The sequence below is a fragment of the Phocoena sinus genome, chromosome 9, assembly GCF_008692025.1.
Source record: "Phocoena sinus isolate mPhoSin1 chromosome 9, mPhoSin1.pri, whole genome shotgun sequence".
In the NCBI taxonomy this organism is placed as follows: Eukaryota; Metazoa; Chordata; class Mammalia; order Artiodactyla; family Phocoenidae; genus Phocoena; species Phocoena sinus.
This window is the reverse complement of record NC_045771.1, coordinates 23268945-23292931: the sequence shown is the minus strand read 5'-3', so window position 1 is coordinate 23292931 and position 23987 is coordinate 23268945. Positions and strand designations below refer to the sequence as shown.

General features: G+C 50.8%; 1 protein-coding gene across 1 annotated transcript; it reads left to right on the top strand.

The window, feature by feature from the left end:
• The first annotated feature begins 1635 nt into the window (after nt 1–1635).
• Nucleotides 1636–22761, top strand: SMO (smoothened, frizzled class receptor). Its single transcript, XM_032643676.1, has 12 exons — nt 1636–2489; nt 13952–14157; nt 14874–15083; nt 15327–15499; nt 15839–16058; nt 16154–16277; nt 17562–17654; nt 18754–18862; nt 19669–19854; nt 20292–20440; nt 20915–21049; nt 21266–22761. The coding sequence occupies exons 1-12, from the start codon at nt 2159–2161 to the stop codon at nt 21676–21678; spliced, it is 2349 nt and encodes a 782-aa protein (XP_032499567.1). The 5' UTR covers nt 1636–2158; the 3' UTR covers nt 21679–22761.
• Nucleotides 22762–23987: the final 1226 nt, after the last annotated feature.

Below are 23987 nucleotides of genomic sequence, written 5' to 3'. Positions count from 1 at the left end.
TAATGTTCTTAAACATATCACTCCTCTGATCAAAATTTTTCACTGTTTCCTATTGCCAGTAGAAGAAACCTTAATTCCTCTGTATGTCATTTATGGTTTCTTACCAGTCAGTTTCCCTGCTTACCCCCTACTATGTCCTGATTGCCAGGCTGGTCATGCTCTGAGCTATAGTCATAGTTTCCTCCACTTGTAATGCCAGCTGGGCTTCTCTCTACTTTTCTAACTCTTCCTACTCACTTTTCAGGGCTGGATTCAAATCCCACCTCCTCCACTGCTACCCACACCGACCTTTTCCTGCTATAAATTCCTATAGTACACTGTACTCACTGTACACCTCATTTCGGCAGCTTATTTATCGAGTGTTTAATACTGCATGCCTGACTGCACTGGATGCTTTGTGGATACGGAGAATAGAATAAGGTCCTTGCCCTAGAGGAGGAGACTTTGCTGCTTTGTCGTAGTATATTACTGTTTCTTGAGGGCAAGCCTTGACTCCACAGTAAAAATCCAAGTTCTCAAGTTCTACAAGTATGTCATGCCTATCACAGTGCTACATACATCCCAGGATTTCAGAAAAAGACTTGCTAAATTGAATTAAATCATCTCTCTCTGTCTCTCTCTCTCCCCCCCCCACCCGCCCCATGTCTCTAGGGCTTATGTAACACTTGAGGATGGTAGCTGAGGTGCAATAGCTAATTTGCTCTAAAATGGCCGAACCTAACAGAACTAGTTCACTTGGACTAGGCTAAAGGGGTAGCGGCAGTGGTAAGAAAGGAAAATCCACCCTAGTGTGCTGCCCCATCAACAACATGGAAAAGCTGCTCAATGCAAGTCCACTCTCCGGCTGGACCCCTGGTTACTAAGAGGTGGAAACCGCTGCAGGGTGAAATCAAATTCCGTGACTGAAAGCATGACAAGCAAAGGAGTGAGAAAAGGCAAAATCAGCAGAGTAGGGAAGGAGAGCAGCATAAACTTCCTTGGCCAGACTGAGCAGCAAAGGGCCATCAAAGAGGGACTGGCCTCCTTTGGACATAACTAAAGACACACCAGGCCAGCTGTTGGCAACCGCAGTTCAAAGCTTCACACATTTGTAGCAATAAAGGCTTGATGTTGGCACTTTTGGTTTCCAGACACCTGCTCCCCGAGGTGACAGCAGTGGGGTGCAGCTGCCCTGAGTGACTCTGAGGTAGACTCTCACACAGGTCCTGAGCTGGAAGGACTCTGACGAGTGGGAACCCCAAACCCCGGTCTTCTCCATGGGGCCCTAGGACAAGTTGAAAGATCTAATGCAAAGCAGAAAAGCCTGGCGGGTTGGGGAGCAGGGCGGGATGTAACAGAGGCTTCAGGCACCCCCTGTCTCTCCCACCGTAAACCGGAGGAGTCCACTCCCTGCAGGCGACCGGGCTGAACGATCCTCAGGCCAATCAAGATGCCTGCTGAGTCTTGTGGCAACTACTGGCCACGATTTCCGCCCATCTCTTGACCCGAGGCAGTGGCGGGGTCACCAGAGCCCCTGGTCCGGGCCTCTCCGGGCGCCCGGGACGCTGAAGCTCGAGCTCCTCCTCTTCCCTCCCTCGGCCAGTCCCTCCCCCAGCCGTAGAAGAGGGGGGGCCGGGCTTGGCCCGGCGAGGCCCGTGCATTCCAGAGAGCCGAGCGAGCTAGAGCAACAAAGGAGCCGGGTAGTTGGCGGGGAGAGTCCCGGGGCTGCGGCACAGTGCAGCCAAGTGGGCGTCTGGGCCGCAGGCTGGCGCGAGGGTGGAGCCAGGAACCTAGTCCAGCACTCCCGGCCCGCGCCTGGCCTCCATCGCGGGGCCGGGAGGTGGTTTTAATGGTGGGAGAAGGAATGGGGCTAGAGATTGGGGGCCCAGGGGGCTCCCGCAGCTGAAGATAACTAGGATTGCCAGGGGAAGGGGTAGAGAGCTGTGCATCCCGGCCCGAGCCTCCACCGCCCAACATGGGCCCCGGGTTCCAAAGTTTGCGAAGTTGGGCGCCTAGGGCCCGCGGCGCGCAGAGCGTCCGGGGGGGCCCTGCACCGGACTCGCGGGGCGCACTGGTCGCCTGAGCTGCCCCCGAGGCCCCAAGGGTTGCGCGTGTGGCCTGGGGGCTCCGGAGAGCGGGCGGGGGCTCCAGGGCTTCTGCTGAGTTGGCGGGTTTGGCCATGGCCGCTGCCCGCCCCGCACGGGGGCCGGCGCTCCTGCTCCTGGGGCTGTTGCTGCTGCTGCTGCTGGGGGGCCCGGGCCGGGGGGCGGCCTTGAGCGGGAACGCGACCCGGCCTGGGCCGCGGAGCGCGGGCGGGAGCGCGAGAAGGAGCGCGGCCGTGACCGGCCCTCCGCCACTGCTGAGCCACTGCGGCCGGGCCGCCCCCTGCGAGCCGCTGCGCTATAACGTGTGCCTGGGCTCGGCGCTGCCCTACGGGGCCACCTCCACTCTGCTGGCCGGGGACTCGGACTCCCAGGAGGAAGCGCACGGCAAGCTGGTTCTCTGGTCGGGTAAGCGCGCGGGAGCCGGAGCCGGGGGCTGTGGTGATGGGATGCGGGGATTCTCGGAAAGAATAGGCTCAAGACTGAGCTTTTGAGAGGGCGGGAGCAGCGCCCGGGAGAGTTGCAAGAACGGATTCTGAAACTTTGGGGGCAGGCTGTATGCAGGATGGGACCGTCGGTGATGAGGCGGGAGGGCGAGGAAGTTGAGGAAGCGGATCACAAAGGCCTGAGCAGGGTGGGTTAGCAAAGGAAAAGGGGGAATGAGGGGCCCAAGAGCGAGGGGGTTGGTGGCTCTGAGCCACAGGAAAGGACTTTTTTTTTTTTTTTTTTAAGAAAAGGAGATGCTCCACGTAGGTGCCACTATGGAAGCGGGGTCCTCGGGAATTCAAGGAGGTGTTTAGACCTTGGAGAAGAAACTGGGAAATCGAATTGGCAGGAAAAAGGGAAGATGGGGGCAGAAGATTTAGGCATTGAGGGAGAGGGTGGGAGAAAAGAACTGAGTGAAAATTGTGAAGGGTAAGAAACCCCTGGTGATGAGTAATTAAAAGGTAACCAGAAAGTTCCAGAAATCTTGTTTTGGGAGACAGAAGTCCAGTGATCGTGTCTTGCTTTGACAGGAGATTTCAGTTTCCTCATTTGAAAAATGGGGACTCGGTTCCTTGTCTGAGGTTGTGAAGGAATGAGACTATTCTAACGATCATTTGTGGGTTCCTTGGAAGTTTGGACCCTCAGGCTGGTCTGGGCTGAGGAAGGACACTTAAGTGTGGGATGTCTAGAGCCCCCTGGATACTTTCATGGTGGTCTGAGATCCCAGAACCCTCACCTCATGGTGGGATTATGACCCAGCCTGAAAAACTGCAGACTGAACCCAAGCAGGTCCTTCTTTAGCAGTGTGGAATGGATTAGCTCCCCACCTGTCACTCTTCTGGGCTGGGGACCTAAAGAGAAGGGGAGGGAACTGGCCTTGCCACCCCTTGCTTGTAGCTAGCGTGACTCCAAAATTGTCCTTGAAGAAACAGGAAATAAAATCAAAAGGCAGGAGCAGACCTGGCAACCCTCAGTCTTTTGAGAGGCCTTGGATGCCCCACATCTCAGTTCTGCCCCAGGGACGGGTAAGGATCCTGATAGGGGAGTGTTTGTAGGCCGCCTGTCATTGTCAGGTTGGCCACTAGAGTTCTCAGATGTTGGACAAAGTCATGTCATTCCTGGCTTGGTACAGATGCCAGAGGAAGAACCTGGAGGATGGTACCCATGGTGGAGCCACATCCTTTGTGGGTATCAGGTTCTAAAGTCAACATGTAGGCAGAAACCATGTGTAATCAGCAGTAGCTTTGAAAAATCCATAAATGGCCACAACATAAGGTCTATGTGATTTTGCATACATACTCTTTTATGGTAATATGTTTGTATGAATGTGCAACATATAGTAATGTACAGTATATAAGAAGGGGCATACATAGAAAATATAATTTTAGTTTTTAAAATTACATAAATGCAAAAGAGCAGAAGAGGGAAAGAATTTTTAAAAATACACAAAAGAAAGGTATAAACAAGGTTTCTTTGAGTTTAGGAGCCAGCTGTATGGAAAATCTAAATGTCTCAGCACTAGGACTTCCCTGGTGGCGCAGTGGTTAAGAAATCCTCCTGCCAATGCACGGGACACGGGTTCGAGCCCTGGTCTGGGAAGATCCCACATGCCGCGGAGCAGCTAAGCCCATGAGCCACAACTACTGAGCCTGTGCTCTAGAGCCCGTGAACCACAACTGCTGAGCCCGCGTGCCACCACTACTGAAGCCCGCACACCTAGAGCCCGTACTCTGCCACAAGAGAAGACACCTCAAATGAGAAGCCTGCGCACTGCAGCGAAGAGTAGCCCCTGCTCACTGCAACTAGAGAAACCCTGCGTGCAGCAACGAAGACCCAATGCAGCCAATAAATAAATAAATAAATAAATAAATGTTCCTGTAAAAAAAAAAAAGTCTCGGCACTAGAATCTCACCCAGTTCTGAGTTGTTCACACTATGAGAGAATATGTGTTCATTCTCTCTCTCTCTTTTTATTTATTTATTTTGCAGGGGCCCATGGTCGAATTCTCCTAAATTAAGTGCATGTGTGATGCTGCCCTTCTGTAGTTTCCATCAAATCAGGCAGAAAGGGTATGAACCTCTCTCCAGCCCATACTCCTGAGAGCAGCTGCTGAGCAGGCAGAAGTGGTTTTGGCAGGAAAGTTGAGGAGTCAGAACCATCCGCTGGCTGTGTAGGTTCGAACCTCACTAGCTGTGGCTCTGGTGGGGCAGGGTCCTGCAGGGGTGCCGGCCCTGAACCCTGGTCCTTAGTTCATTCTGAGCTCTTCTCTGCTGCCACCCTTCATCCCTCAGCTCAGTCCCATTCCCATATGTGTTCTTGGTGTTCTTTTTCTGCGTCTGGTCTTTCTGCTGGATGTTTTATATGAAGTAGGGCCAGAAGCAGGAGTTGGTGCCAGCTGGGTCAGTGGGTGGGTAGTGAACTGGAGCCGAGTGTGAGAATCACAGACAAGCCTTCTGCTAGGGGTTCTGACTAGTGATTTGTCCTGTCCTGAGCTGGTGGTCTTGATTTGGCTTTGGACGTGGTCAGTGTCATCTGGCCCTTGGAGGTGTTTTTGTGGGTGAAGATGATTTAGGTTGTCTTCATCTGTAAACTTTTGAAAGTAGATACTACTTTTTTTTTTTTTTTTTTTTTGCGGTACACGGGCCTCTCACTGTTGTGGCCTCTCCCGTTGCGGAGCACAGGCTCCGGACCCGCAGGCTCAGCGGCCATGGCTCACGGGCCCAGCCGCTCCGCGGCATGTGGGATCCTCCCGGACCGGGGCACAAACCCGCGTCCCCTGCATCGGCAGGCAGACTCCCAACCACTGCGCCACCAGGGAAGCCCGTAGAGACTACTTTTTTAAACGTCTCAGAGTTCTGAGTACACAGCTGTCCACATTCAGTTAGGTGTCGGGTGCTTGCTATATGTCATTCTGGATCAGGTTCTGGGGCAGATAAAGGCAAAGAATACCGAAAAAAAAAATAGACAAAGAATTCAGACAGGATCCGAAGATAGATAATTAAACAGGCTTTAGCAACTCCTCTGAGAGGTATTGTGACCAGGTGGGATGCTGAATGAACACAAAGGACTCTGGGGCGCAAGGGAAGACCCCCAGAGGAACTGACATTTAACCCACAACCTGAGAAATAAGTAGGAATTACTGGGGCCAAGGAAGATTTGGGTGGAAAGGATAGGAGGAGGGTATAGCACGCACAAAGGTGTAGAGGTGAGAGGGCTTGGTACTTTTAAGGAAGTATAAAAATTTCAGCAGAGCTGGATCAAAGCATTTGAGGGATAGGATTATAAGAGATAAGACCTAGAGAATTAGAAAATAAAGGGATTCATACCCCATATTAGGAAATTTGGTTGTTTTCCAGAAGATAGTATGGAGCCACTGAAGGCTTTTAAGCAAGAGAGAGATGTAATCATGTTTGCATTTTAGACCGATCTCTTTGAGTACTGTGTGAAGAAGCCACAGGAGAAGGGAAATCCTGGAGCCTGTTTGCTTGTTTAGCAGATGGTTGAAGTAGTCCAGCTGAGAGATGATGGCGGTCAGGACTGGAGTAACAGCTTGGAGGAAGTGGTCAGATCCCGGAGCTTCAGAGGTAGAACCAATGGGACTTGCTGATGAGAGAGCTGGGGACCCAGGTTTTAGGCTTGGATGGAAGGTGGTATCATTCCCTTTCGCTAAGCTGGAGAATGCTAGAGAAGGAGGAGGTTTAGGAAGAAAGTATGGGCCATGTGCATTAGAGGCCTTCATTGGAAGGTCTATGTGGAGATTCCCAGCAGATCTGGAATAAGAGTTGCTGAAGAGAGGTCCCCACTATGAGCTTCCTCAGCCTGGATTGCTGAGCCTTTGGAAGGATGCCATCAAGTGAGGAAGTCTGCAGCTAAGGTTGGGCCAATTTCTAGGTTCATATAGAACTCAGGTCTGTCTCTCCTATATCTTTCCACTCTCTCGACTTGGGCTTCTTCAGGCACTCAGCATCTTTCCCCAGGATAGCTTGAAATGTCTCCTCTCAGGCATTCCAAGCTGCCCAGACAAACATACTATCCAGGCCATGGTCCACCTTCAGCCAAATCTGGTTGGTTTGGTAAATGGGGCAAGAAAGCAGAGAGACCTGTGGCTGGCAAGAGAAACAGGTCCCTGAGAGCCAGCACGTAGCCTCTTTGACCACTGCTGTGCTGTGTGTGCGTACAGGGGTGTGCGGCCCTGTCACCCAGCTGGGGGCAGCCAGTGGGAAACAGCTGGAGAAGCTGGGAGGAGTTTCTCATTTGCCTCCCAGACACTTAGATGAGAGACTGAGAGGAGGTCTGTTGTTGGTGATGGTAGGTTGTTTGCAGGGGCAGATCAGGAAGAATTTCCTTAGAGCTGTTCTCAAACCTGGCTGATGATCAGAATCATTCTAAAACTATACATTTTTAGAAAGTATAAAAATACAGAGAAATACGCATGGGCCCAAGTTTTCATTTTTGCATCGGATTGTTAAGTTTTTAATTGTGAAATGTGGCATGTATACAGAAGGTGAATAAGACACAGAGGTACTAAATAACAAATAATTATAAAGTGACACCTGAGTCAGGTGATGGTGGGGGCCCCCCCAGGAGCTCCCTCTTTGTTTTTTCCAATCACATCCCCCTCCCTCCTCTTCTAGAAGTAACCAATGCCCTGATGTTTTTGATAATTGTTTCCTCTTTCCTCCATAGTTTTACCGTCTAGTTTTGGAATCCCTAAACAGTGTATTTCAGTTTTGCATGTTTTTGAACTTTATACAAGTGGAATCGTGCTGTGTGTATTCTTCTATGTCATTTCTTTTGCTCTACATTATTCTGTAAAATTCATCCATGTTGTTGCAGCTTATTTTTCGTTGCTGAATAGTATTCCATTGTAGAATACGTCACAATTTATTTATCTATTTTGCTGTTCTTAAACTTTTTTTTTTTTTTTTTTTTTGCGGTACGCGGGCCTCTCACTGTTGTGGCCTCTCCCGTTGCGGAGCACAGGCTCCGGACGTGCAGGCCCAGCGGCCATGGCTCACGGACCCAGCCGCTCTGCAGCATGTGGGATCTTCCCGGACCGGGGCACGAACCCGTGTCCCCTGCATCGGCAGGCGGACTCCCAACCACTGTGCCACCAGGGAAGCCCTGTTCTTAAACATTTAAAAAAAATATTTGTTCATTTATTTAGGCTGCGCCAGGTCTTAGTTGCGTCACGCAGGATCTCTTAATTAATTGTGGCATGCATGTGGGATCTAGTTCCCTGACCAGGGCTCGAACCCAGGCCCCCTGCATTGGGAGTGTGGATTCTTACTCACTGGACCATCAGGGAAGCCCTACCACTTGTAGTTAACAATGTCCTGGAGGTGTCTACTGAGCCCGTGCACCTAGAGCCCATGCTCCACAACAAGAGAAGCCACCGCAGTGAGAAGCCTGTGCACCACAATGAAGAGTAGCCCCTGCTCGCTGCAACTAGAGAAACCCCGCGTGCAGCAATGAAGACCCAACGCAGCCAAAAATAAAATAATATGGCTATTAAAAAAAAAAAAAAGAAGTAGTAATAGTAGCAGCACTGGGACCTCCTTGGAGGTCCAGTGGTTAAGACTTTACCTTCCAGTTCAGGGGATGCGAGTTTGATCCCTGGTTGGAGAGCTAAGATCCCACATGCCTCATGGCCAAAAAACCAAAAACATAAAACAGAAGCAATATTGTAACAAATTCAATAAAGACTTTAAAAAAATGGTCCACATAAAAAAATATATTTTTTAAAATAGTAGCATCTTTCATCCTTGAATTTTTCTTCATTCTAAAGAGAAAGCTTTTCTACCTTTCACCATTAAATATGATGTTTGGTGTAGGTCTCTTGTAGTTATAAATATTTTTATCAGATTAAGGAAATTTTCTTCTATTCCTTATTTGCCAATTATTATTTTTATCATGGATGGACACTGAATTTTATCAATTACTTTTTTTGTATATTGAGATGATCATATGGTTTTTTTCTTCATTAATCTGTTAACATGGTAAATTGCATTGATGAAATTTTCTCTTTTTTAAAAATTTATTTATTTATTTTTGGCTGTGTTGGGTCTTTGTTGCTACGCGCGGGCTCTCTCTAGTTGCAGTGAGCGGAGGCTACTCTTCATTGGGGTGTGTGGGGCTTCTCACTGTGGTGGCTTCACTTGTGGAGCACGGGCTCTAGGCGCGTGGGCTTCAGTAGTTGTGGCACGTGGGTTCAGTAGTTGTGGCTCACGGGCTCTAGAGTGCCGGCTCAGTAGTTGTGGCGCACGGGCCTAGTTGCTCCGTGGCATGTGGGATCTTCCTGGAACAGGGCTCGAACCCATGTCCCCTGCATTGGCAGGTGGATTCTTAACCACTGCGCCACCAGGGAGGTCCTGATGAAATTTTCTAATGCTAAACCATTCTTGGAACAACGGTTTTCAACTTGACTGATCATCGGAATCACACATAAAAAAATTCGTTTTTAAAGTTTAAATTGTGGCAAATGTTATTTTTAAAGTGTATAAATGTAGAAAAATGCAGAGACTAATATAACACCTGTGTCTGTATTTTTTCTTTTTGTTTCATATTTTATTAAAGAAATAAAACAAGGGAAATCCCTGGCGGTCCAGTGGTTAAGACTTGAGCCAAAAAAAAAAAAAAAAAAAAGACAGAAAAAGAAAAAGAAAGAAAACAAAACAGATAAAGCTGATGTCCCCTTCTTGTTTCCAGTTTCATTCCCTTTTCTTCGCTGGGGAGCTTCCTGCATCCCAGTAACTTGCATATTTATTTTTTAAGCTTAATTACTTTAATAAAATAGGTAGTATACGAACATAGTACAAAATTCGAAAGTAGCAAAAGTTAAATCCTTCCACTTCTGTTTCTAGCTACCCATTTCCCTTCCCACAGGCAACCACCAACACTGGTTTGTGTGTATTCTTTTTTTTTTTGTGGTACGCGGGCCTCTCACTGTTGTGGCCTCTCCCGTTGCGGAGCACAGGCTCCGGATGCATAGGCTCAGCGGCCATGGCTCACGGGCCCAGCCGCTCCACAGCATATGGGATCTTCCCGGACCGGGGCAGGAACCCGTGTCCCCTGCATCGGCAGGCGGACTCTCAACCACTGTGCCACCAGGGAAGCCCCTGTGTGTATTCTTTTATTGATATCTAACATACAAATGTAGATGTGTCCTTTTTCTTTTTTCCTCCCATAACCAGTAGCAGCTCTCCAGGCTGTTCTCCACTCAGCTGCACCCATTAAACAAGACATATTGGAGATTGTTCCATTTCATTGCAAATAGCTCAACCCTGGATAGTGTGCTATTATATTGATGTGTGATATTTTATTTAGTGGGTCTACTATTGATGGATAAATATTAAGGACGTTTCTACTCTTGTTATTACAAACAGTACTGCAATGAATAATCTTATATACGATTTTTGTGAACGTGTGAAGTGGAATTGCTAGTGTAACATTTTACAGCTAATGTCAAATAGTCTCCACAAATGTTAACTAATTTTTAGTCCTACTAAAAATATACAAAAGTGCCAGTTTCCCCCCGACTCTTGCCAGTACAGCATTTTCAAATGTTTTGATCTTTATCCTTCTAAAGGTTAAAAAGTTGTATGTCATCGTAGTTTTATTTCACAGTTAATGAGTGAGACTGGACATCTCTTTATGTTTTTAAAGGCCATTTGTATTTTCTCTTGTTTGTCTTTTGCCCATTTTTCTATAGGATTATGAATTTCTTATTGATTTGGAAGAGCTTTAGGCATGCAAGGAAAGTAATTCTTTACCTGTGATACGTATTGGAAATATATTTTCTCAGTGTGTTGCTTTTCTTATGATCTTGTTTGTTTCTTACCCTACTGAATTTTTCTATTTTTCTGAAGTCTTTTCTTTAAATCTTTTATTTCAAAACTTCTGAGTTTTGTGTCATACTTCAAAATGCATTCTCCACTCAAAGATTTAAAACAACATTTTCCACTTTTTCTTCTAGTACTCTGATTTCTTAAAATAATGTAGTTATTTTTGATTCATCTGGAATGTATTTTTATGTAAGAAATGGGGTAATGGGCTTCCCTGGTGGTGCAGTGGTTGAGAGTCCGCCTGCTGATGCAGGGGACACGGGTTTGTGCCCCGGTCCGGGAGGATCCCACATGCCGCAGAGCGGCTGGGCCCGTGAGCCATGGCCGCTGAGCCTGCGCGTCCGGAGCCTGTGCTCTGCGGCGGGAGAGGCCACATTGGTGAGAGGCCCGCGTACCGCAAAAAAAAAAAAAAGAAAGAAATGGGGTAAGGATTCAACTTATTTTTTCCCTCGATGCCTCCTCAATTGTCTTTTAATATTTATTTAATAATCTATTTTTTCCTTGGGTAATTTATTTTTAAACTACAGAACAATATTTAAAATGAGATAAAAAGAAAAACAAATTACACGTTTAAAAAGCTGATAATTATCACAAATTCCAGAAAAATAACACAATATTGTTTGTGTGTGAGTGTGTGTGTGTGTTCTGGTTATTTATTGCTATATTACAGACCACTTCAAATCTTGGTGGCTTAAAACAAGAACCATTCCTTTTGCTCATGAATCTGCAGTCTGGACAGCACTCAGCAGGGATGGCTTGGCTTTCACTGGGATAACTGGAAAAGCTGGGAACTTGAAAAACCCAACATTTCTTTCTCTTTCTTCTTTTGGTCCCAGGCCCTCTCTGTGTGGTCTCTCCACCAGGCCTCTCCAGCAGGACAGCCTCGGGGTAGTTGGTCTTATTTCATGGCAACTGGGATCCAAGAACAAGTGTTCCAAGAGAGACCCAGGCAAAAGCCAAATGGCTTCTTATTATTATCCTCAGGCTTGAGAGTCTGAGAACGTCACTTCCACCCCATTTTACTGGTCGAGCAAGTCACTAAGGCCAGCCCATATTCCACAATATTTTAAAAAAATATTTATTTTTTAATTAATTTATTTTATTTTATTTTTGGCCGTGTTGGGTCTTAGTTGCAGCACTCAGAATCTTCGTTGTGGCGCGCAGGCTTCTCTTTAGTTGTGGCTCACGGGCTCCAGAGCACGTGGGCTCTGTAGTTTGCAGCACGCGGGATCTCTAGTTGAGGCGCTCGGGCTTAGTTGCCCCGCGGCATGTGGGATCTTAGTTCCCCGATCAGGGATCAAACCTGTGTCCTCTGCATTGGAAGGCGGATTCTTTTTTTTAAAAAAATAAATTTATTTATTTATTTGTTTATTTATTTTTGGCTGTGCTGGGTCTTCACTGCTGCATGTGGACTTTCTCTAGTTGCAGCGAGCGGGGGCTACTCTTTGTTGCGGTGCGCGGGCTTCTCATTGCAGTGGCTTCTCTTGTTGTGGAGGATGGGCTCTAGGCATGTGGGCTTCAGCAGTTGTGGTACGTGGGCTCAGTAGTTGTGGCTCACAGGCTCTAGAGCGCAGGCTGAGTAGTTGTGGCGCACAGGCTTAGTGGCCCCATGGCATGTGGGATCTTCCAGGACCAGGGGTGGAACCCGTGTCCCCTGCATTGGCAGGCGGATTCTTAACCACTGGACCATCAGGGAAGCCCCCACAGTATTTTTATTAAGCATCTGCCTGTTGCTCCTCTAAAATACCTATTACTGTAGGGAGCCCGTCCGCATTTAAAATATATTGCTTCATAAACATCCAGTAAAATTCACTTTTTCTTTGTTGTCACAGTTCTATGAGTTTAGACAAACGCATAGAGTTCTGGATGCAGCCACTACATACAAGATAGAGAACAGTCCCATCACCCCCAAATGTTTCCTCGTGTTGCCCCTTAGTAGGCAGAGCCCTCTCCTACCCTAGGCCCTGGCAACCACTGCTGTGTCCTCCACCCACACCCTCTCAGCCAAAATCTTTGAGACTGGGTTCTCCATCTAGAGTGATAAAGGTCCCCCAGGTGATTAGGATTTGAGTCAGGTCTGAGCACCGTTGCCCAAGGACATTGCTTCTTAAGTGACAGGAACTTGCTCTGCACCCTTGGAATAGGTTTTGTCTAGTGAGAGCTGTGAATGGTCAGAGGCCTCAGATTACTAATAGTAACAGCTAGTACCTCTTGAGTGCTTAGTACATGACAGGTACTGGGCTAAGCACATTTGATGCATTATCTCACTCTACACCACAGTCCCACAAGGTAAGTCTATTCAATATTATCTCCATTTCACAGATGAGGAAAGTGAGGCTAGAGATAAAGTAATTTGTCTAAGATCACACAGCCAGGAAATGATAGAGCCACGAATTGGACCCAGGCAGGCTAATTGCAGTGTCCATGCTCCTTATCCTTCTGCTATATTACCTTCCTCCCAAAAAGAGTAGTTACTTGCTCACACCACCCTCAGCCTGGGCAGTCACCCACGTTGGCTCTCACATCCTCAGAAGCTTCTCCTAATACAACTTCTTGTTTGGGAAATAGGTGTTCCTGAAGCAGGGGTGATTCAGGAGGGGCGAAGGGGGTAGAATGCTGAGTGAGCCCAGCCACAGGGAGAGCAGGGTAGAGGCCTGGACTGGGGTAGGGGTGCTGGGAGACCTGCATCTGTTTCTTTCTGGCTGACAACACCTTTCCTCCCCGTGCACTGGACACAGCCTCCTCTGTTTCTCTCCATCTGATTTCCTGTTTCCTCCTCTGGCTTCGGAGTACCTGGCTCCCCTGACTACCTCTTCTTAAGCTCCAACCTGTTCTCTGTCTCACCTCAGCTTGGTAAGAGGAACAAGGGTCCTGGGGTCTGGGCAAGGGGAAGCACCTCCTGGTTCTGGTGCACGGGCCCTGTGAGGGTGGGTCCCACAACACTCCTTCCCTGTGGACTGTAGAAGGTTTTAACAATGTCCCTGAAAAAGTAAAAGGTAAATTGACCTGGGGTTCTTAGCCAGAGGTGCTAACACTCCGTTAGCGGGGCATTTGGAAATGGGGGCTGTTTCTTAAGAACTTTAATTGAATTGTAATATACACAGAGAAAAGTGCACAGTTTGATTTTCACAAAGTAAATCACCCATGAAACCAGAACCAGATCAAGAAATAGAATATCCCCAGTGTCCCAGACGTTCCTCTTCAGGCCTCTTCCAATCCCCACCCTGGAGTGGGAGGGGTGAGGAGCATTTTTGGCTGTCACCAGGACGTAGGGGGTCTCTTGGCATTTAGTGGGCAGGGTCTAGGGTTGCCAAATGTCCTGCGGTACCTGGGACACTCCTGCAGCGCAAAGAACGGTCAAGCCTAAATGCCCTGCTGAGAAACGCCGTACCTGACCATCCTGAGCAGTCATGGCCTGCAGCGTGGCAAAGAGAGATAGACGCCTTAGACCGGGGGGACAGCGGTGCAGCTATGTCTGTCTGTGGGTCAGAGTGCTGAGGGGTCTTCACTGCAATGTGTCCACACTGTCGCTACCCCCAGGCCTCCGGAACGCCCCCCGCTGCTGGGCAGTGATCCAGCCCCTGCTGTGTGCTGTGTACATGCCAAAGTGTGAGAACAACCGGGTGGAACTGCCCAGCCGCACCCTCTGCCAGGCCACCCGTGGCCCCTGTGCCATCGTGGAGAGGGAGCGGGGCTGGCCCGACTTTCTGCGCTGCACCCCTGACCACTTCCCCGAGGGCTGCCCGGTAAGTGCTTTGTGGGGCAGGGTCTGGGCTGGGCAGGACCAGGCCCGGGACAGGGCCCAGCAGGGGCAGAGGAGCTCAGCGCCTTCTCTTCTGGGAGATCCTAAGTCTACAGCCGTGGCGTCAGTGAGCCACAGGCCCAAACTGAAGCTCGCCAAGCTGAACCAGTCTATTAGGGATTATCTATTTATAAAAAGATTTTTGAGCACCCACTCTGTTAGGTGATGGGGAGTTACAGGAGTCGTGAATGACAAACCTGTGCTCAGGAAGTTTATTGTGTATTTAGGGAGTCAAGGCTTGCGCGTGTAAAACAGCTAAGAGACACCAAGACGGGGGTGTGATCTAGTTCTGGGTGATGAAGGACAGCACATTAATAATAATGATGATGATGGTAGTAATACTAATTATTATTATTTATTACCTTCCAAATACTATTATAAACATCTTACATTTATTTATTCACTTAACCCTTAGACCACACCATGAAGTAAGTATTGCTATCCTATAGATCAGGAAACTGAGCTAACAGAGAGGTCAAATAATTTGCCCCAGGCTGTGCAGTCATGAGGGGCAAGGCTAGGACTCAAATGCTGGAAAGCTGTCTGCAGAGCCTGTGCTCTTGGCCTCTCTGCCACGCTACCTTCGCGCCTCTCATTAAACCAAAGGTCACCCGAGCCTACCGCTCCCCTGTGCGCTTTCTCCTCTTCTCTCATTGCCAGAATGAGGTGCAGAACATCAAGTTCAACAGTTCGGGCCAATGTGAGGCTCCCTTGGTTCGGACTGACAACCCCAAGAGTTGGTATGAGGACGTGGAGGGCTGTGGGATCCAGTGCCAGAACCCGCTCTTCACCGAGGCCGAGCACCAGGACATGCACAGCTACATCGCGGCCTTCGGGGCCGTCACGGGCCTCTGCACTCTCTTCACCCTGGTCAGCGGGAGGCAGGCCCGTGGGTGGAGGGTCGGGGGGCGGCAGGGCCCAGGACCCTCCGGCAGCCTGTAAAGTAGGAAGGGAGCCGATTGTCATTGAGAGAGGCTGGGCTCTGGGAGAGCGGGGAGGAGGACTTGGCAGGGGTCCTCGGGGAAGGGTGGCGATAAGAGGGGTCTGGAGGTTCAGATAAGGGCAGCAGAATAACCCTGACCTCACACAATGGGCCCCACTTCTCTCTTCTAGGCCACATTTGTGGCTGACTGGCGGAATTCCAATCGTTACCCTGCTGTCATTCTCTTCTACGTCAACGCGTGTTTCTTCGTGGGCAGCATTGGCTGGCTGGCCCAGTTCATGGACGGTGCCCGCCGGGAGATCGTCTGCCGTGCTGATGGCACCATGAGGCTTGGGGAGCCCACGTAGGTGTCTTGCGGACCCAGAGGCGAGGGTGAGGGGAAGAGGCTGATGTGCGTTTTCCACAAAAGGGGCAGGGAGGTCTTGAAACGGAGAGTTCAGTGTGGGATTCGCTTTGCCTTGCTGCACCCAAGTTCTCCAGCATTAGAGCCTGGACTGTTTGCATCTGTTCAAAGGGGCATCTTCTGTATCCTCTTCACTTCTGACCTGAGCCTGGTCTCCAAGCTCTGACTGCTAGGGAACCTCCAGACCTTAGAAGCCAGGGGACTGGGGACAGGGTGGAGAGACTTCGTAGAGGGAGTACAGAACGACTGCCCCAAATGACGCTCCACATGTCTGTGCAGCTCCAACGAGACCCTGTCCTGCGTCATCATCTTCGTCATCGTGTACTATGCCCTGATGGCCGGCGTCGTCTGGTTTGTGGTCCTCACCTATGCCTGGCACACCTCCTTCAAAGCCCTGGGGACCACCTACCAGCCTCTCTCGGGCAAGACCTCCTACTTCCACCTCCTCACCTGGTCGCTCCCCTTTGTGCTCACTGTGGCAATCCTCGCCGTGGCCCAGGTATTGTGACTGGTAGGGGGTGGGGATCTGAGTGGGTTGGACTTGGGTGAGGGAGACAGTGACTGACTCTGTCCCCCCACCCCTTTCTGCTCTAGGTGGATGGGGACTCTGTGAGCGGCATCTGTTTTGTGGGCTATAAGAACTACCGATACCGTGCTGGCTTCGTGCTGGCCCCAATCGGCCTGGTGCTCATTGTGGGAGGTTACTTCCTCATCCGAGGTGAGTGAGGACCAGGTCAGGACTGGTCGGGCAGCAAGATTTGCCGAGCATCTGCTCTGTGTAAGTAGGAGCCAGGAGCTGCCAGCTCTGCTGCCTTCGAGGTGGGACCTCAGCCGCCTCACGCAGGACCTTGGTGCAAAGGGGAAGGTGCCCATGGGCAGGCCGTGGTGCAGGCAGCACCTTTGTGCGGGTCAGAAGAATGCTCCCCTTACTCCAGCTTTGTGCCAGGGCTCATGGCTTGTTGAGTGGAGCTTGGGCTGGATTCCAGCCCCTGGTCCGCCCTGGCCAGACGCCCTTGTGTGGCGAACACCCTGAGTAACCACCCTGTCCGCATGGGCCAACTGGGAGCCTTCAGTCATGTGCGTGCGCCCTGAATTTATATACATGCTTGGTCTTTGGAGCTTCATTTCTCCTTTCTGCTCGTAGTGCGAGTGTGCACGCACATACACACACGCAGTTTTCACAACGTGCACAGATTCTCTGTTTCCTCATTTCCCTGGCTCAGTCTGCCACCTCCACACTGAGCCTCCGTATCTTAGCTCATTTTCGTTGAATGTTCTTTGTAAACTTCAGTTTCCTCCCCCAGCGCTATCAGTCTTCTGTTCAGCCCACCTCGTCTCCCTCTCTTTGGCAGTGGCTGAGCCTCTGATTTATATTTTGTATCTGTGTGATCCTGTGTGGCTGGTGTGAGCCGCTAGCCACGTGCGTTGAAACTAATCCAGGCTGAGATGTGTCATAAGTATAAAATACACACTGCACTGCAAAGACTCAGCACATACAGAAGTAAGCTATCTCATGAACAATTTGTTATAGGGATTACATGTTGAAATGATAATGTCATAAACAATGATTTATTGTTTATAAAATATATTGACGTTAGCTTCATTTGTGTCCCTTTACTTCTTGAAGGTGGCTTCTAGGAAATTTGAGATTGTGAGTGTGGCTCACATTATATTTCTCTTGGACAGCACTGTCCTGGAGTCTCTTCTTAGGCCTTTTCCATCATAATAGCTTTGACCTGCTGCCTTACTTGGGGAGGCCGGACCAGGACTGAGGCATCTTTCGTCTCCACTGACTGTCTGTGCCCTGCCCAAGTCTTTCCAGCCCATGGCACATCTGCCACCAGCTGTGCTCCCGTGTCTCCAGTTCCCCAAGCTTTAAATCAGCCCAGAAGTCATCAGACGTGGGACTCTAGGACCATGGGGCCCTCCCCTGCCATGCACCTATTCCTCCCAGGAGAGTGGCCTGGCCTCCACTAACATCTGCCATCTCCCTTCTGTTCAGGAGTCATGACCCTGTTCTCCATCAAGAGCAACCACCCTGGGCTGCTGAGCGAGAAGGCAGCCAGCAAGATCAATGAGACCATGCTGCGCCTGGGTGTGTGCCATCCCAACACTACACCCTCTGGGGAAGAGTCTTGGAGGCTGAAATACATTGTGGGGCAAGTTAGCAGCCAGGGAGGCAAGATAAGGCCGTGTGTGTGTGTGTGTGTGTGTGTGTGTGTGTGTGTGTGTGTGTGTTGGTGCTGATGGTAGTGGTGGTAGCAGCTGAAAAGAGAAGGTAGCAAAAAAAATAAATAAGGAGAAGGTAGCTTCTTTCTCAGTTGGAAGAATTCAAGTTCATGTCTAGACTGCTTCCTCATGTCTACTTCCCTCCTGCTGGGACCCACCCAGAGTGGCCTTAAGCACCTCCGAAATCTTGTCTTATTTTGGAGAAAACAGTACTTTTAAAAAATTTTTTATTGGAGTATACTTGAATTACAGTGTTGTATTAATTTCTGGTGTACAGCAAAGTGATTCAGATATAGATATAGATATATTCTTTTCCATTATGGTTTATCACAGGATTCTTTTTTTAAGTTTTCATGTAATCTTTTTTTTTTAATTTCTTATTTATTTAATTAATTTTTTAATTTTTGGCTGCATTGGGTCTTCGTTGTGGTGCGCGGGCTTCTCATCGCGGTGGCTTCTTTTATTGCGGAGCACGGACTCTAGGCTTCAGTAGTTGTGGCACTTGGGCTAAGTAGTTGTGGCTTGCAGGCTCTAGAGCGCAGGCTCACTACTTGTGGTGCATGGGCTTAGTTGCTCTGCAGCGTGTGGGATCTTCCCGGACCAGGGATCGAACCCGCGTCCCCTGCATTGGCAGGCGGATTCTCAACCACTGCGCCACCAGGGAAGCCCCTATCACAGGATATTGATTATAGTTCCCTGTGCTATATAGTAGGACCACGTTGTTTAATGTATTTTATATATAGTAATTTCTATCTGCTAATCCCAAACTCCTAATTTATCCCTCCCCCGCTTTCCCCTTTGCTAACCATAAGTTTGTAGAGAAAACAGCTCTTAAACTGAGCCCAGCACAAATTCACCCCAGACTCAGCTGTCTCTCAGGCCCGAGTGGGCGAACACCCTCTTCCCCACTGCTGCTTCCATACCTGGGATTGGTGACGCCCTGTCCCACCCCTGTCCCTCCGCAGGCATTTTTGGCTTCCTGGCCTTTGGCTTTGTGCTCATCACCTTCAGCTGCCACTTCTACGACTTCTTCAACCAGGCTGAGTGGGAGCGCAGCTTCCGGGACTACGTGCTGTGAGTGGGGGGCTGGAGGCTTGGGGGCAGCAGTGGTGGGAGCTGGAGACCCTCCTCTGGTGTCCAGCAGGGGTCTGCCAGGTCCCTGCCTCAGATGACAAGAGAAACTGCCCATCTTGCTCTGGGTGCTTAAGCTGATAGCTGTTCTGTAATTTGCAAACATGGCAGACAGCCCTCTGGGTCCCTGCCCAGCTCCACCCTTCCCTTTCACCCCCAAGGCCCTCTGACTGGTATGTTTGTAACTGTTAAGCCATCGTGTGTTTTGGCTTCTCCAACTGACTCTTGCATTGGCCACAGAAGTTGCTTGCTGTTTCTCATAGACTCTTTACAGAGCTTCTTGCAAATCCCTGCACAGAAGTAGTTACCTCTCTACCGTAGGTTAACAACCCATTAATGTTTTCTGGTTTTGCCTGTGCTTTTTTGTGTTACAATGAGGATGAATCTGAGAAGGTAACACATCTCAGCTGCTTAAAGAAGTGCAGTACCTACCGATACCAAGAATAGCAGTTAAAATGCTTATTAAAATCTGACTGCTTCAGACTCTTCCTTAAAGGCTCCAGCTTCCAGCGTGGGAAGCTTTACACCACACCGATGCCTACGTCCCTCCCCCAGAGATTTGATTTTATTGTCTGGGGTGTGGTCCAGACATCAGGAGTCATTAAAAGCTCCCAGGTGACTCTAATGATCACCCAGGATTGCAAATCAGGGCTGTGGGCTTCTCTCTTTCTAAAGTGTTTGGATTGATCGTCTGGGCACCCACCCAGGAGACTTAGAAGGCCTCAACTGTGTACTACCCCTCACCACAGGTGCCAGGCCAATGTGACCATCGGGCTGCCCACCAAGAAACCCATCCCCGACTGTGAGATCAAGAATCGCCCTAGCCTCCTGGTGGAGAAGATCAACCTATTTGCCATGTTTGGAACCGGCATTGCCATGAGCACCTGGGTCTGGACCAAGGCCACGCTGCTCATCTGGAGGCGCACCTGGTGCAGGTGGGGTCAGCAGCAGCCCCTCCTGACCCTGCTGCCTTGTTCTCTCAGCCTCGGCACTTGTTAGGCTTTGTCTGGTCTCAGGTGTCCCAGCACAGCCTTGAGCAGGTGTGATTTCTAAGGGCCTGCCCTGAGCAGCCGAAAGCGGCCTTTTCTGCGGCTCACCACTGCCCCCTGGTGACACCTCCTGTCCTTGGGAGGATGGGCCAAGGGCTGAGCCAGCTGCCGGTGTCTTCTAAGAGCGGAGTGATTTGAGAACGGAGCGCAGGAGCCCTGCGTTCTAGGCCCCCTTTTTGGCACAGAAGGCCTCTACCCCTCAGGGTCCTTGAGGCCGTCTGGAGGCTCCTTTCCTGGATAGAACGGATCCGCTCGTCTTTTGCAAGATTTGAGAGGAAGCAGCTGCCCCTCCATGCCGCTTCCCCCACCCTGTCTGCCCTCAGGTTGACGGGGCAGAGTGACGATGAGCCCAAACGGATCAAGAAGAGCAAGATGATCGCCAAGGCCTTCTCCAAGCGGCGCGAGCTGCTGCAGAACCCAGGCCAGGAGCTCTCCTTCAGCATGCACACTGTCTCCCACGACGGGCCTGTGGGTGAGCTTCCACCCCATTTCCACTTTCCTTCTAGGCTGGTGTGGCCTCATGGACTGTTTGGAAGGCTGTGAGGAACGGCTCCCTCCTCTCTCTCACACACGGGTTCTCCTCCAGTCCCCACCCTGCCCCCATCGCAGGCCACTCTCCCCTCTCTGTTCCTGCCCCTGATCTTGCTTGCTGGTGCTTTGGTTCCAAAGGACTCATCTCCCTCGCCTTCAGCCATCTTCCCCAGCTGTTCTCCTTGGGCTACGGGAAGTCAGGTTCCAGGGACTGGATTTCTGGCCTCTCGTGAGGCCCCTCTCTTCAGACTGGGAATGGGTAGAGATTGCTGTGTTCACTAGGGCGGGTTTTCTGTGCTAAGTCGAGTGGGAGCCATGGGTTGGGGGATGGTGAATGATGCTAAATAAGGGAGGAGCGGTCATTGTGGGGGCCTGGGCGGTCATGGTACCTTATCCTTTCCTTCCATCCCCACAGCGGGTTTGGCCTTTGACCTCAATGAGCCCTCGGCCGATGTGTCCTCTGCCTGGGCCCAGCATGTCACCAAGATGGTGGCCCGGAGAGGAGCCATACTGCCCCAGGATGTGTCTGTCACCCCTGTGGCAACTCCAGGTATGGGGTTCCGGCTTCTGTAGGAAGGTGGGGGACGTAGAGGCTGGAGGTTCCTGGGACTGGAGTACCAGGGGCTGCCAGCAGGGGAGGGGAAGGAAAAGCCTTGGAGGATCTAAAGTGTGGGTTCCTGAGCTAAAAGAGTAGGGCCCCGAGGAGAAAAGGCATGATGTGGACAGAGTTAGGGTCCCAGGCTCACGTTCTCTCTCCCACTGTCAGTACCCCCGGAGGAAAAAGCCAACCTGTGGCTGGTTGAGGCAGAGATCTCCCCAGAGCTGGAGAAGCGCCTGGGCCGGAGGAAGAAGCGGAGGAAGAGGAAGAAGGAGGTGTGCCCGCTGGTGTCGCCCCCTGAGCTCCACCACCCCGCCCCGGGCCCTGCCCCTGCCTCCAGTGCTGTCCCTCGACTGCCCCAGCTGCCCCGGCAGAAGTGCCTGGTGGCTGCGGGTGCCTGGGGAGCTGGGGAAACCTACCGACAGGGAGCCTGGACCCTGGTCTCCAACCCCTTCTGCCCAGAGCCCAGTGCCGCAGCCCCCATGGCCTGGGCGCAGGGCCGACGGCAGGGGCTGGGGCCCATTCGCTCCCGCACCAACCTGATGGAGGCAGAACTCATGGACGCAGACTCGGACTTCTGAGCCTGGAGAGCAGGACCTGGGACAAGAAGGAGGAACAAATACCGTTCGGAGGCTCTTCTTCCTGCCTGAGAGTGCTTCTCCAGGGTCTCCTTCCCGAGAACCTGAGGGCCCAGTGCCCTCCCAGGAGAGTTCAGTATGTCTGGCTCACGGCAGCAGGACTGTGGGAAAGAGCCCTGACATCTCCACGGACAGGCCTTACCCGGGGCGGGGCCCTGGAGCTCAGGGTCCTTGTTTCTGCCCCACCTGGCTGGCAGCGTCAGTCTCCAGTGGGGGTCATGGCGTATGCAGAGCTCGTGGTGGGCAGTAAAGGTGCAGGCAGGGGTGACGGTACTCAGAGTGGGCTGTGGTGACCAGCAAGGCAGGCTGCCCTTTTCGGTGCCACTGGGTGCCCTTCCCTGGCACTCTCAGACCAAAAGTGTTGCTTGTGTCATTAGCCCTTTGTCCATGGGAGGACAGAGCTCCTTTCCCCCTCTTCAGGGTGGTTGCGGGGCTGGGAGTGCTTACTCCCAAAGGGCCTGTAACCTTTCTTTATAAAAGTGTCCAGCTGCCTCCACTCCAGGCCACTAAGCCACCCTGGGTTTTCCTGCACCCTTCTTCCCCTTTCCCATTTCAGTTCAACCAGGCCAACCTCTTCCCGTTTCCCCGTTTGTTGATTAGGACCCAGCATCGCAGCATTGTCTGTCCTGCCCCCAAACCCCACCCCTTTGCCGCTGGGCTCCATCTCCAGGTGAGAGATTGGTTCAGCTATGAAGCCTGGCGTGGCATAGAAGCAGTGAGTGACGGGGAGCCTCTGGGCCTCCAAGAGATGCATGTTATCTTTTCCTGTATCTGTCCAGTGGGGGATGGATCCTCTGACTTGAGGGGCTCCCCTGGGAAGCTGCTGACACTTCAGCCAGGCAGAAAAGCTTCCTTCAACCTCCACAACCAGTGGGTGAAGGAGTTCCCACCTCCCATAACCCCCATCCGAGGCCCCAGTTTCAAGAACCAGACAGCAGGAAGCCTTAGCAGCTGGCTGGGTTCCAGATCAGGGGGTAGGGATAGGGAGACAAAATATAAACAGTAAATAAAAGGTTTTTGTATAAACTCTTGATGTGCTTCTTTCCATAGGCCCCGTCTTGACCTGTTTACCTGGTGCTCATCTAATTTGTCTTCCACTTTCTCTGAAAGCTATTCTGAAAGGCCAAGAGCTTGGTGCTAATGAGGTCACAGCTGACAGATGTCAGGCTGATGTCAGCTTAATGTACTGGCTGTCCTTCCTGGCCAGTTGGTTCTATATAAGGACAAAAGCTCTGGCCACAGCTGCCTCACTGGGCATCGATCATAAGACAAGTGAGCAAAGGGCATGCAGCTTGTCCCTGGAGTGGCGAATGGGAGCAAGTGTGCCCCTGCTGGGCAGTGTCGATGGGCGTGGCTCCTCACAGCAATCCTGGGCCCCCCTCTGGGGACCTCTTGCCTCAACGAGGGATGTCTGTGGGACCAGGTGCGTTTGGATCCACAGATTCCTCCTTTGGGCAGTCAAAGGAATCCGGCGTCCCTGAGAGAAGGCTGCTAGCCTCACTTCCTACAAAAAGATGTCAGTAGAAAACTGGAAACTAGGCTCAGGGTCCTGTGGAAAGGAGATCTGCGTAGGAAAGGGGATGGCACCCACAGACAACTCAGAGGGTATCGTGGAGTATTAACCATGCTTGTTTGGGGGCGTAGCTCAAGTGACAGGGACACAAGCAATTTGCCCAGAGCCAAATTCCAGGGGAAGAGGAAAGGGAACTAACACTGATCATCTTCTAGGTACTTTACATGTGTATAATGGTAAAAATAATACTGCTAATAACGGCTAATTCTTACTCAATGCTTGCTAGCTCTCTTCTGAGCCCTTTATATACCTAAGTGTATGAAGTGCATAAGGTGTATACATATACCTAAGTATATACCTTAGTGCAACAGACCTAAGAGGCACTGTTAACACCGCCAAGATACTGAGGCACAGAATGGTTCAACAGTTTGCCCAAGGGACTTCCCTGGTGGCACAGCGGTTAAGAATCCGCCTGCCAATGCAGGGGACACAGGTTCGAGCCCTGGTCCGGGAAGATCCCACATGCCGTGGAGCAACTAAGCCTGTGCACCAGAACTACTGAGCCTGTGCTCTAGAGCCCGTGAGCCACAACTGCTGAGCCCATGTGCCACAGCTACTGAAGCCCGTGCGCCTAGAGCCTCTGCTCCGCAGCAAGAGAAGCCACTGCAATGAGAAGCCTGCGCACCGCAGTGCAGAGTAGCCCCCACTCGCCGCAACTAGAGAAAGCCCGCGTGCAGCA

Excerpts from the sequence above, each read along its gene's own strand:
- SMO (XM_032643676.1), top strand. The coding sequence starts at position 2,159 with ATGGCCGCTGCCCGCCCCGCACGGGGGCCGGCGCTCCTGCTCCTGGGG. Across the intron at positions 2,490-13,951 it reads CAAGCTGGTTCTCTGGTCGG|GCCTCCGGAACGCCCCCCGC; the intron begins GTAAGCGCGCGG and ends CGCTACCCCCAG. Across the intron at positions 16,278-17,561 it reads AGGTTACTTCCTCATCCGAG|GAGTCATGACCCTGTTCTCC; the intron begins GTGAGTGAGGAC and ends CCTTCTGTTCAG.